The 12106-nt window shown below is 31.4% G+C and overlaps 1 protein-coding gene across 2 annotated transcripts; it reads right to left on the bottom strand.

Moving 5' to 3' along the window:
* Positions 1-521: 521 nt before the first annotated feature.
* LOC129912083 (uncharacterized) lies at positions 522-9640 on the bottom strand. 2 transcript variants are annotated; one of them, XM_055990192.1, is made up of 5 exons: positions 9377-9640; positions 8410-9308; positions 1194-1256; positions 934-1144; positions 522-878 (listed from the first exon to the last, which is right to left on the bottom strand). In XM_055990192.1, exons 1-5 carry the CDS (start codon positions 9434-9436, stop codon positions 723-725), a joined length of 1389 nt encoding a protein of 462 aa, XP_055846167.1. In that variant the 5' UTR covers positions 9437-9640; the 3' UTR covers positions 522-722. The 2 variants fall into 2 exon arrangements, with proteins under 2 accessions (XP_055846167.1, XP_055846168.1); XM_055990193.1 differs by having other exon boundaries at positions 934-1129; positions 9377-9639.
* Between the last annotated feature and the right edge of the window lie 2466 nt (positions 9641-12106).

The raw sequence follows: 12106 nt of genomic DNA on the forward strand, positions 1-12106 counted from the left end.
GATCATTGCACATCTATCGGCCCAGGTTGTGGCCGAGTAACATCGACTTTCAATGTTGTTTCTATACCTTTTGATTGTTTTTTTTTACGATGCATTGTTCCCAAATTTCTTCTATTTACCACGTTTTTTCCGCGCTTAAAGATTTTCCCGAGCCGTTTTCGTCCTTACAGATTAAACACAATAATTAGATTTATTGACAGACACAATTTTGAGTCCAACTGACCCATACAACTCATCTTTAATTAACATTTTTGCCTTTGAACCTATTCATATGAGCCAGAAAATATGCTTGGTTTTATGAATACATTTGGTCTCTAAAGTGAGAGCAACGGTAGGCCGTAGACAATTTTTTTTATCCTTAACTAAGCACATAAAGATGTTCTTTCATTACATACATAAAAAATATGTGTCATTGCAATATATACGAAGAGAGGCTAAAAGTAAGATGAATTAAAAGTTCAACCTATTCAGATTAGCTGCAGTGTAACTATGAAAAAAAAAAAAACACTGCAGATGCAGACTAATAAAATAAATTCAGTTTTAATGTGTAGTTGGACTACTCTTTTTTTATAATATTCAGTGATTTTTACACGAATATAAAAGTAACTTAAATGAATTCAAGCAACAGAATATTAAACTTTTATAATAAAATTAATCAACATCTATACTACATTATATGTTTTCGGGGAATGATTTCACAATGTACAGAACTATTTATAATATCAAAAGATTTTTTGCATTTTTAGACAAATAACAACCGAAACAGCAACAAAGAATGTGTATTTAAGTATTTTTCTGGTAGTGTTTTTCTTCTTTTCAGCCAAATAGTCATCATAGTCAATATATAGTGGTGGGAACGCTGGACTGAATGATTGGAGCTTAAATTATTTAGACGTTAAAAAACTGAACTTTGAAATAATTAAAGTGGCTTACGTATGATGTTGTCTGGTTAAGATCCTTCATGACAGCTCTGTAATTTTGAAGATTTTTTCGAAGACTTTGAACGATGTCGGTGCTTATAGGTCCAAAATGACCACACTGCGAGTTGTATTTGACGTATTTCAAAGACGAATTTATGATAACAAGATTTTGAAGATGATTTGCTGACAAAACAAGTATTTCATAAAAACTGAAATGAATAGGACTATATTAAGGACAATTTTGAGAGTTAACGAGCCTAACGAAGTTCATACTTATCTGGACGTCCCTTTTGTACTCTGGCGATCGATCGTTTTGTCCACTGATTTAGATGGAAACTAAAAAACAAAAGATTAATTTTAGAAAAGTGATAATTATTATCATGGAGCCGGCTTGTTTTTGAAGCTAACGGTCGAAGGTATCTTTTCCCTAGTGCACGCATTAAATGCTAATACATTTTAAATACTTGAGAGATAAATTAGAAAAAAATTTCCTTAAGATTAGGGAACTATATCGCAAACAAAGAAAGCGAATAAATTATAACGCAAATAAAAAAAAATGCAAATCAACCCCACCTGTTTTCATGAGTGGAAAGAGAAGCGGAAAAAAAATTTGCTCACATGAGAATCTATTTAATCTTCGCAAACAAAACGCGAAGCTGAAAAATATTTTGGCCACGGCAGAATCTATTTGGGGTGTGAAAATAAAAATTCAGCTTATTTCACTTTCTGAAAGCGAAATAGGGCCAAATTTGAAAAGTCGGTCTTATTTCACCTTGAGAAAGTTAAATAAAGTCAATTTCTGAAACTTCGCGTTATTTCACTTGACCTTATTACACGGCACCATTGGTTTCTTGTCAAAAAATAGAGATTTTAATCAAAACCAAAATTACGGGGATGGAGAAGATAATAAAAAGTGGTCATGCCGCACAGTGGGACGATGGTATTAAAAAATCGGCATTTCTAATATCTTGTGTTTAAATGACTGAAACTACGCAAAGTTCCATTAAGAAGTCTGTTTACACCTAAATCTATGAATTAAACATGAAAATCAAATAAATGGAAACGTGCTAGCAAGGAAATTCATTTTTATTTAATTAAAAGAGTTGAGCAGCGAACTTTTCTTAAGGATATTCTTTTTATTTTTTTAGTTAATTTAAATTTATGTAAAATAGGAGTAACAATAGCATAGATATTAAAACATTATAATTTGAATATTCAAACAAAAAAGTAAATAACAAAATAGAGAAATAAAACTTTTTATTCAGTGTCCGATTAAATTAAAAAATGAGAGATTGTTCTAAACGCATTCAATTAAAACCTTTAACAAAAAATATACTATATAAAAAAATAAGAAAAAGTAAGGAATGTGATACTAAAAAGAAATCAATTAACAAACTAATATTTACTTTAAAGTTTCAGAAGAACAATCAAATCGTGATAATCCCATAGATTAATAATAACATAAAATGATAACAACACCTTGTGGGCCTTACAACGCAAAAAATCAGTTTTACTAATTTTTTGTCTATTTCTCATGATTTTTTTATTTGTGAATTCAGCATGTATTTTGTAAAAAAATCGGGATTTTCGGGATTTGACGGGATTTTAAAATGCGGGATTTCAGAAAACGGGATTTAAAAAAGCGGTATTTTAGTAAACGGGATTTTGAAACTTTTTTTTTCGGGATTTTCGAAAAACGGGATTTTAAAAAGCGGGATTCCGATACGCTCCCATAATTTTTTGATAAATATTGGTATATATTTCGATCATAATTTGATATATGGGAACTTTTTGACCGTTAATTTGACAACTTCTAAGTATTTTTGCATTTTTATAGATCTTAATCCCACCATTTTTACTTTAACCGGTAAAATGTTTTAAATAATATTGGTTTAATAAGCATTTTTTTGTTTTAAACTGATGTTATCTCTTACGCAAACAAGTATAGCTTTAGTTATATTCACATTGCCATTATTCGTTAGCGCTCATGAACCGATGGAGTCTTCTAGAAGACTGCTTCCACTTCTACTTTACCTTGAGGCAATAAAATTTAGTAATTTCCTTTATTTGAGCTTCAACCTCTTCTGTTGACTCCTCTAAGCCAAGAGGTTGATGAATTTTCAAACACACGTTATCAAATTTGCCTGTTCTCACACGGTGCAGGGAAATAATTCCACGGGAATCTGCTCCACATGGGAATTTATTCCACTTCAAGTGGGAATCTATTACACTTTTTGAAGTGGAATAAATTCTCACCGTAGAAGGGAATTTTTTACACCTATTTTTTTGTGGAATTATTACCCACCAAATCTTTGAAAAATAAATTGATTTCTACATCTTGTCAATATAAGCAATTATTGGCCATAGTAATCTTAAATAAAAAACGAAATAAAATATTCACATGAGTTTATATAATTCCAGTTGTTCAGAACATAAGTTTTCTTTCAAGTTGGTCTTATTTAAGTTTGACATTTGGACATAAAGCTGCCCGATTATTATAGTTTTAATGTCTACTGGTATTTAATAGATACACATATGTACATTTATGTATAGGTATTAATAATCCGGCAAACGCTAATCGGAAAAAAATTTGCTCACATGAGATTCTACTAAAATTTCACAACCGAAACGCGAAGCGGACAAAAATTTTTACCACGTGAGAATCAATTTTGAGGTGTGAAAATAAAAATTCGAGCGAATTTTTATTTTCACACCTGAAAATTGATTCTCAAGTGGTAAAAATTTGTTTCCGCTTCGCGTTTCGGTTGTGAAGCAAATTTTTTTCTCCTTCGCTTTTAACCAATTATTATAATAAGAAACGTTGATATGTTTCTGATCATTAAGTTATCATTATTTGTCCGCTTTGTTTGTAAGATATTTCTTCAATCACGAAAGAAATCTTCTTCCTCTTTTCAGTAAATCATTGTTTTGCTATGTTTAACTTAGATTTGGAACAAAAAATTCAAAGTCGACTTTAGACTACCTACTTATTAGCGACACTGCTGTTTTTGATCAGTTTTCGTATGAAGAGCATGTACAGCTGTGTTCAAAATAATAGTAGTGCCTGCAACAAAATAACATTTTTTATATTTACGGTGCTTCTACGGTTAAAAATTTAATTTCTTTGATGTCAAAGTTTGTAACGGTCAATTACTAATAAATGTATCGTAGTTTTAAAATGAAAAAGAAGGTGCTAAATAATTTTTCATTGACCTTTGGTTGTTCTTTCTAATTTGGCCTGTTCAAAATAATAGTAGTTAAATCTATTTTTGAAGAATTTAAAAGCGGTTTATAACTTAGAATATTTATTTTTGCTTTAAAAGTAAGTACTCATATAATTTGAACAATTTTTCAACAAAAAACGATTTGTTTCGGTTTTAATCTATTTAAAGTTCGAAGAGCAAAACACTGCAGTTCGGATAACGGAAACTTATACGAAAGCTGCTTGAAGAAGGGAAAACCTACTTGGAAATTCAATGTTATACACTCCGCGAAATAATTATAATGACAAATTTATTTGATTCGTCTTAAGATATGTAAAGGATATTATTTTTTATTTCTTTTATGAATAAGGAGACATGTATATGGGGGATAGTTTCCCACCATTTGTTTTTATTTAATTCATTAGAATACAATAATACAGTTATTTTTTCCGGGTCTGGGCGAAATAATTATAAGGACACATCTGATTTTTGCACTAAAAGTGAGATTTAGCGAGATGAAATATAAACAAAAGTAAGCATAACAGTTAGAAAATGAATTTAAACCCATTATAACCATTTCAAAAGTAAAATTTTTCGGTTATTTTAAAATAAGGCGTGAAAAACCCCTGATCCAGGCAGAAATGGGCAAAATCGAGGCCTACCATGAATAGGGCTTGTGTAAATGGGAAAAACTGGAGGATTAGAAACGTCCGATTGTGTAATTGATAATTTAATTTACAAAGGTGACATGTATAGTTAACCAAAACGATCAGGGAGGAAGCCTTTGGTCGAAGAGAGAGCCAAAAGTCACAAAAAATGAAGTATTTTTCGTGAGAATTTGACAGCAAGAGAAATTTTCGAGAAAATGAAATTGGAAGTGAGAGTATGTTGAGTGCACTAAATAATGGAGGTCAACTAAGCCCATTCCTACGAAGGTAAATGGTGAAAACCGGTGGTCTTGCCGAGACATAAACTTGCCCGCCTTCGCCTCGGCAAAAAGCATAGGTTCTGGGATGAAAAATGGAAAAACCGTTATGTACACCATCTAGGCTATCCAAATTAAACTTTCTCTCATTGATGAACTTAAAAGTTTTTCCATTTTTCATCCCAGAACCTATAATTTTTGCCGAGGCGATTGTTGTCGAATAGAATATTTTGTTTTGAAAACTTGAATACATTTTTGTTTTTGAATTTTTGTTTGATATTTTCTTACGCAATGTTGCAACATTTAACTTAACTCTAATTTATTCATTAATGAAATAATAAAGCGAGTAATGCTCTATTATTATGTACTTTAATACTTAAAAACAAAAGCTTTTGCTTTCTTATTAAAGGGCGCTCTACAACTGATTATTCTAGAGAAGTAGATTTTTTTAATTAAAAATATGTATGTACATTGTACACATACAATGTAGTTTTGAACTTTTTTTTATTTTAAGATTTTTGTTCAATGTTTCAGGTTTTTATTAATTAATACAAACTTGACAAAAATCATAAAACTTTAAAAAAATATTTAGCATTTTGTTATGTCAAAAACTAATAACCTTCCTTTGAATTTTATGTGCCTCGATGACGCTCCCCTTTATTATTTAGTTTTTAACTTTATTTACTTTACAATTCAAAATGATGCAGTTTAAAACTTGTTTTTATATTATCAATTTGAACTAGGTATAAAGTAAAAACTATACTTAAAAAATAATAAGCAATACAAGATAAGTTAAATGTTGCAACATTGCCTTAGAATATAACAAATAAAAGTCCCAAAACAAAAATCTATTCAAATTCGCAAAAATAAATTATTTGATTCAAAAATACTCAAATTACTATCACCTAGGAAACAAGAAATAAACAAAGCGTTGTAAACAAAAAATATTTTGTTTACATTTCTCCTTCCCTATTCCCAAGCAGTCGAAACAGCGTTACCGTTGAAAATTTTTGAAAGGTCGCTTAAAAAGTCGCTTTCAGAAAAAAAAGGTCGCTAATCTGAAAAATTGAAAAAAGTCGCTTTTTTGTCGAAAAAGTCGCTATTTGACAAAAAAAAAGTCGCTAAACCGTTTTCATATGTTTTTACATAGAAAAATAAACACAAGTTGTCTTGAAACAAATTTTTTACTAACAACAAAAATAATAACAAAATTATAAACTAAAAAAACAGTCTTCATTTTAGGAACTTAAATTTAGTTGAAAGCTACGCTTGGCCCGTAACATTTGAAGTTTGAAACATTTAATTTGAACAAAAATAAAATATTAAATGAAAAAAGGCCTTCAAGCTTTCCAACACATTTTTTCCCTTTCAAATTCCATTGAAAACTCCCTCTTTTTGTTCGGCTATACGCGTAATATCTTCGACCAATGACCGTTATTTTTAATTGTTTTAAATAAAAGTAGAAAATCGCACAAAAACCGAATGTTTTTCGACAAGAAAAACAAAGAAAATTTGTTATTTTTCTATTTATAATTGTTTCAAATGACATTTTATAAATTAAAACAAAAACAAACTTCCTGTTTACTGCTATTGAAATATTAAAATTAAAGGCCGACCTGACAGATTGGTGCCCATTTTTGACAAGCAAATTTTAACAACGTTCGGAAGATATTATCTTATTATGTGTTTGTGTACTGTGGTGGTGGGTATGGAAATGGATGAGTTTATGGGTAGGCGTTTTTCTTTTATAACTCAAAAAAAAGCTCTGAACAGAGCCAGAACATTCTGAACACGCTCTGAATAGCCTCTGAACAAAGCTTGTTCTGAGCGCTCAGAATTATATTTGAAACACACCTGAACATTTGTCTATTTACTTGTAATTTACTTTTACAGAAACAAGAAATAAAATTTAAAAATAAAAAAACTAGACCGATTATTATATTATTAGTTTTGAAATTTTTTTTCAATTTCACTCGCTAAATTCTTGTGTTCAGCATTCAACTCGGTCTGCTCAGTTATTTTATTCTGAGTCCATCGATGGTGCTCTGAACAAGCTCAGAATACGTTCAGAACGAAAAAAGAAACACAAATTTGAAGCTCTAAATGTTCAGAATTAAAAAAGAAATAAATTTTTAGAAAGAAAAAAAAAAGTCGCTATTATGAAATTAGTGAAAAGGTCGCTTTAAATAAAAAGTCGTCGCTTGGTCGCTAAGGCTTCAAAAAGGTCGCTAATAGCGACTAAAGTCGCTTAACGGTAACGCTGAGTCGAAATTCAAATTTCAAACATATGATTTCGGTTTTTTCTCTTTATCCTTTTTAAAAGATGAAAGTATTTTTCTCTTTCTTACACACGTATTTTATTCCTTCATTCTACTTTCCAAAAATTGGAATAAAGCTACCGCAGCGCACCCTAGTTAAAGGAAGCGGACCTAATAAATTCACTTTCATGATAGTACTATAGTTTCTATATACAATGCTTAAAGTCAAAAAAATTTTTGTCTTGGAAAATCACGAATAAAAAAAAAATACAACAAAAACAAAAATTTGTTTCTTATTAAATATTTGTTTAAATACCTTGATGAGTGTTATTATCCATTATTAAATTAATTGTTTTCCACACAAAAAATTTTGGGAGTAATAGAAATTCAACCTGATTTTTCAGCACGAAAAAAAAGCAAAATTGACAATATTTGGCGCTCTATAACTTTTGCACTAATTGGTCAATGCAAATAATTTTGATGCAGTTAGAACCTAAATATATTTGGGATGGCATACCAATCTCCAAAAGTACCGCAATAATATTCGATTTTTTTATTTATGGGTCGTCCCACTGTGTGCCGTCCGTCGCACTGTGGGCTAGAACGCTATTTTAGCATTTTTTTTTTTTGCTTTACCCATATTCTTAACCATTGAAGAACGAAATTCAAGCTAAAAAATAATGAAATTTCAGGAGCTTTTCAGATATGAGTTTACTTTTTCAGAATAGGACTGATTATGACGATTACAACTCAACTTCAACTTTTTGAACCGTTATACCTATGAAAAAAGGTGTCATGACACTTTTTATACATAATAATCTGGTCTACAATTCTTGAATTAAAAATTTTTTGATAAGACCTACCGTTTTGCTGAAAATCGTGAAAAACCAGTTTGTACGACTTTTGACCCCAAGTAAATTTTTTTCCAGACCTCGGATCGATGAGGACTTTTTAGATTTAATTTATGATGGTGTTTCCAACAATCCTACCAGTTTTCAGCTTGCTGGGAATTAATGTAACCTCAACCCCTTATTTTAGTCTAATTTGACTCGACTATACGTAATTTAGAAACTATGCAAAACTAAAGAAGCAGTTATACTTACTTTAATAAACCTTTTAGTACTTTCAACCGATGAATAGGATATTCAATACCAATTTCTTCCAGTCTTTCTTCATTCATTGTTAAAAAGTCTGCCAACGAGGTTTTTTCCTTAGCAAAATACTCCAAAATATTTTCCATTCCCATGTTCATCAATATGAGATTAATGTCTTGGAAATACTCTGGACATTCACTTTTGAGAAATATTCTTGGAATCATATCGCAGATACTGTTGTACGATAGAAATGTTGTCGGAACTTGATAAGGTTGACCTTTTTCTTTTGGCAACATTTCTAAAATATCATAGAAACCATGAAACTGTGCAACTTGACGCGGTGTGTAACCTTTTTTGTTTGCAACTGATGCATTAGCTCCAGACTCTACCAGAAACTTCACTATATCGGCCCGATTGTTCTCAATTGCATGGAAAATTGGAGTGCAACCCTGATTATCAACTGCATCAAACGAAACATCATTAATGAAAAGTCGCACCACGTCCATGTGACCGTTTTGACATGCTAGCATAAATGGAGTGGTTCCATATTTGTCAGACACATTGACAACAGCGCCGGCAGCTAGTAATAGCTTCGCTATTTCAGTTACCTCTCGACACTGTTTTATGCAGGCGCATGTTTCCATTAGAGGCGTTACAGATTCAACTTGTTTATTAACGTTAGCCTTTTGTCCAAGGAGATATTTAACTATTTCCAATTGACCTGCTCTACATGCGAGTGCTAACATAATCGTACCATTTCCAAGCGGATTGTTGATATTAATATTTCCTTCTTCAATTATGTCTGTTAATTTATTAAGTTCGCCTTCTTCTATCGCTTGTTCTATGTCGTGATCTGATTTTTGTTCAAAGACAAAGTGATTTTGGCGTCGATGGTCTTCAATGATAGTCTTGAAATTTCGACAACATTTTAGTTTAATATAGAAATGAAAGGTGTTAAAATTTAGTGTGTTCTTACATCTCCAAAACTGAAGCCATCGTAATCATCTTCTGAGTCGGTTTCTGGTGGTCCGTACATTTTGAAATTGTCTTATTTTCAAGATTTTATCCGAACTTTAGGTCTATTCTACAGCTTTTAAACTTAAATCACAAAATATGTATCAATCTTGAAGAGGAACAAAAAAAGAAATGCTGCAACTGTAAAATGCTCACGAATTAGCTATTAGCTTGCAAAGTTTTTGGTTTGCTTTTTGGGCAGAGAAAAACCAAACAAAAACAAACGTGACAAGAACTGTCAAGTACATTTTAGATCTGTTCAATGCATTGAATAAGAAGTACAGGAAGGGTTCTATATCACACCTATAGAGTTGGCGAGTGAAGCCACAAAAAAATAAAAAAAAAATAAATTTTATATAAACTGTCAAAAATTTTATATAATCTGTCAAATTTTGAGCTCGTTTTCCATGGGCGAACTTACTCTTATTGGTGATGACAAGGCGATACAATCATTGACCGCCAATGTTTCAGCTAATCTTGATGATTTTAAAACAATTTTCAGTCTGTTTTTAGTTGAGAAAAGAAACAGTTTAAAATTCGTATATAATTATGATAAAAAAGAACACTTATACGAAAGTCTCTCACGAGACTATTTACATTTCCGTTGGCGCCCCTTGAGTGAACAATATATCTGCACTCCGACCCTTTACCAATACATGTGCATCTGTACAACTCACACTAATAAAAAGCGGCTTCACTTATTTGGATAAACACCCCTTCCTGTACTTCTTATTCAATGGTTCAATGAGCTGTTTTGGAATTGGGATTTTACGTAGATGTCAAAGTCAAAAGAGCAAAAAAATCTTAAGGGCCCAACCCATCGACAAACTATACTAAGGCCGTGTGTGAATTGCGTTAAATAGTTAAATTCGTGTAAAATTTTTGACACTATTGAGGTGAATAAAAAATTTTCAGCTGTTAAAAATTTATTGGGCTCCGGGACCTAGTTAAATTTGAGTTAATTTTTTTTGCAGATGGTTTTGTTTTGTTTTTTTTTTATTAAAAAGGAGTATCATGGCAAAAAAAAAGGCAGACAAAATTTTAAACAATAAATTCTTTTTTTGAAATTATTTTGTTCACCTCAATAGTGTCAAAAATTTGACACGGATTTAACTATTTAACGCAATTCACACACGGCCTAAAACTACCCTGCGAACCCAACCTCAGTAGTTTAGGGGAGAATACAACCACCAACAAAGTTTATTTTGAAAATATATGTGTTTCCTTATTTACCAAAATCTCTCCCCTCCAAAAATAGAAGTTTTGTTTCTCCTGAAAAAATAAACTCTTCTTTGGCAAATGGGAGAAAAGAGCGCGATGTATGCAATGCACAAAGTTTTGTCTCTTTTGTAATGGCGGCTCGCGTTTGATTTGATTTTTCCTGCATTTTATATTTTTTAGTGAAACCATAGCCACAGCAACAGCAAAAAAATTTTTTTTATTGGAGAATAAAAATAAATAATTAAACACGCCACAAAAATTGATTTCCACCAGCAAAAAAGGTATGCTGATTTTAAAATTGATAAATTATATAGTTGTTGATTTTTCTGTCTTCTAGTGGAGATGAATTCCAGACTTCAATGACTGAGTTTACCGTTCAAAAGGTTCCTCCAAGGATGAAGAGACTGCAGCGAATCTCCTTCGTTTAGTGATAAACAATTTCTAAAACTCCTGAGGTAGATGTAAGATTTTAGAGAAATTCAACGCCAACATTCCTCATAGTGGTCTGAAGTAAAGTGTCACACAAGACGTGCATATGTTTTGATAATATATAATTCATCTGAATAAATCTAAATCTCTAACCTAAGCTTCAACTTTAGAGTTTATTTGAAATTTCATGTGTAGTTTCAAAAGATTTAGATTTACTAGGAACAAACTACTTCTCTTACGTACAAATTTCACCACTTAATTACGTACTTCTAGATTTGAGGAGCCATGTACTTTCAGTGGTTTTTCTGTAGGTAAAAAAGTACTGGAAAATGTACATCAGAACCACTTCCAGATGTGCTTCGCTGATGTACTTTTGAAGTACATTTGTCTGTACTTTTAATGGAGGGGAAATTTATTTCATCTTGCATGCAAGAAAGAGATAGATTCTTCACGTATTCTTATATACAGAAAGTATATAACTGAGTCTTTTCCCGAGCTCCTATCTTTTTTCAGTGGAAAAGAAGTACTTCTTTTACGTACATATTTCACCGGTTTTTTCTGTAGTTCTAGGTTTGCTGGGTATAAACTTTCGTACCCCAGCAAACGTAGAACTACAGAAAAAACCGGTGAAATATGTACGTAAAAGAAGTACTTCTTTTCCACTGAAAAAAAAAGAGGAGCTCAGGAAAAAACTCAGTTATATACTTTCTGTATACAGGGTGTCCCAAAAGTAATGGATCAAACGAAATATGCTGATAGGCCAACTTTAGGGCTCTCAGAATTTGGTAACTTCCCAGCAAACCTAGAACTACAGAAAAATCCGGTGAAATATGTACGTAAAAGAAGTACTTCTTTTCCACTGAAAAAAAAATGAGGGGAAATTAACTAATCTAGTACAAAATACTACAAAATTTTAGAAACATCACGTGGTTTTTGACATTTTGTAAGTATGTATTTGTAAACAAATATTCTTAAATTTGACTGCAAACAAAAACACGGATTAGGTCGTTGATAAAATGCGCAGATCAAGGCCAGAAGAAGG

This window comes from Episyrphus balteatus, chromosome 2 (genome assembly GCF_945859705.1).
Source record: "Episyrphus balteatus chromosome 2, idEpiBalt1.1, whole genome shotgun sequence".
Taxonomy (NCBI): domain Eukaryota; kingdom Metazoa; phylum Arthropoda; class Insecta; order Diptera; family Syrphidae; genus Episyrphus; species Episyrphus balteatus.

What these genes read in the sequence shown, in the direction of transcription:
- LOC129912083 (XM_055990192.1), bottom strand. Translation starts at nt 9,436, where the DNA reads ATGTACGGACCACCAGAAACCGACTCAGAAGATGATTACGATGGCTTC. An exon ending in GTACTAAAAGGTTTATTAAA is followed by an intron (nt 1,257 to 8,409) that starts GTAAGTATAACT and finishes TTTGTTTTTTAG; the next exon opens with TTTCCATCTAAATCAGTGGA. An exon ending in TTAACCAGACAACATCATAC is followed by an intron (nt 879 to 933) that starts GTAAGCCACTTT and finishes AAATAATTTAAG; the next exon opens with CTCCAATCATTCAGTCCAGC.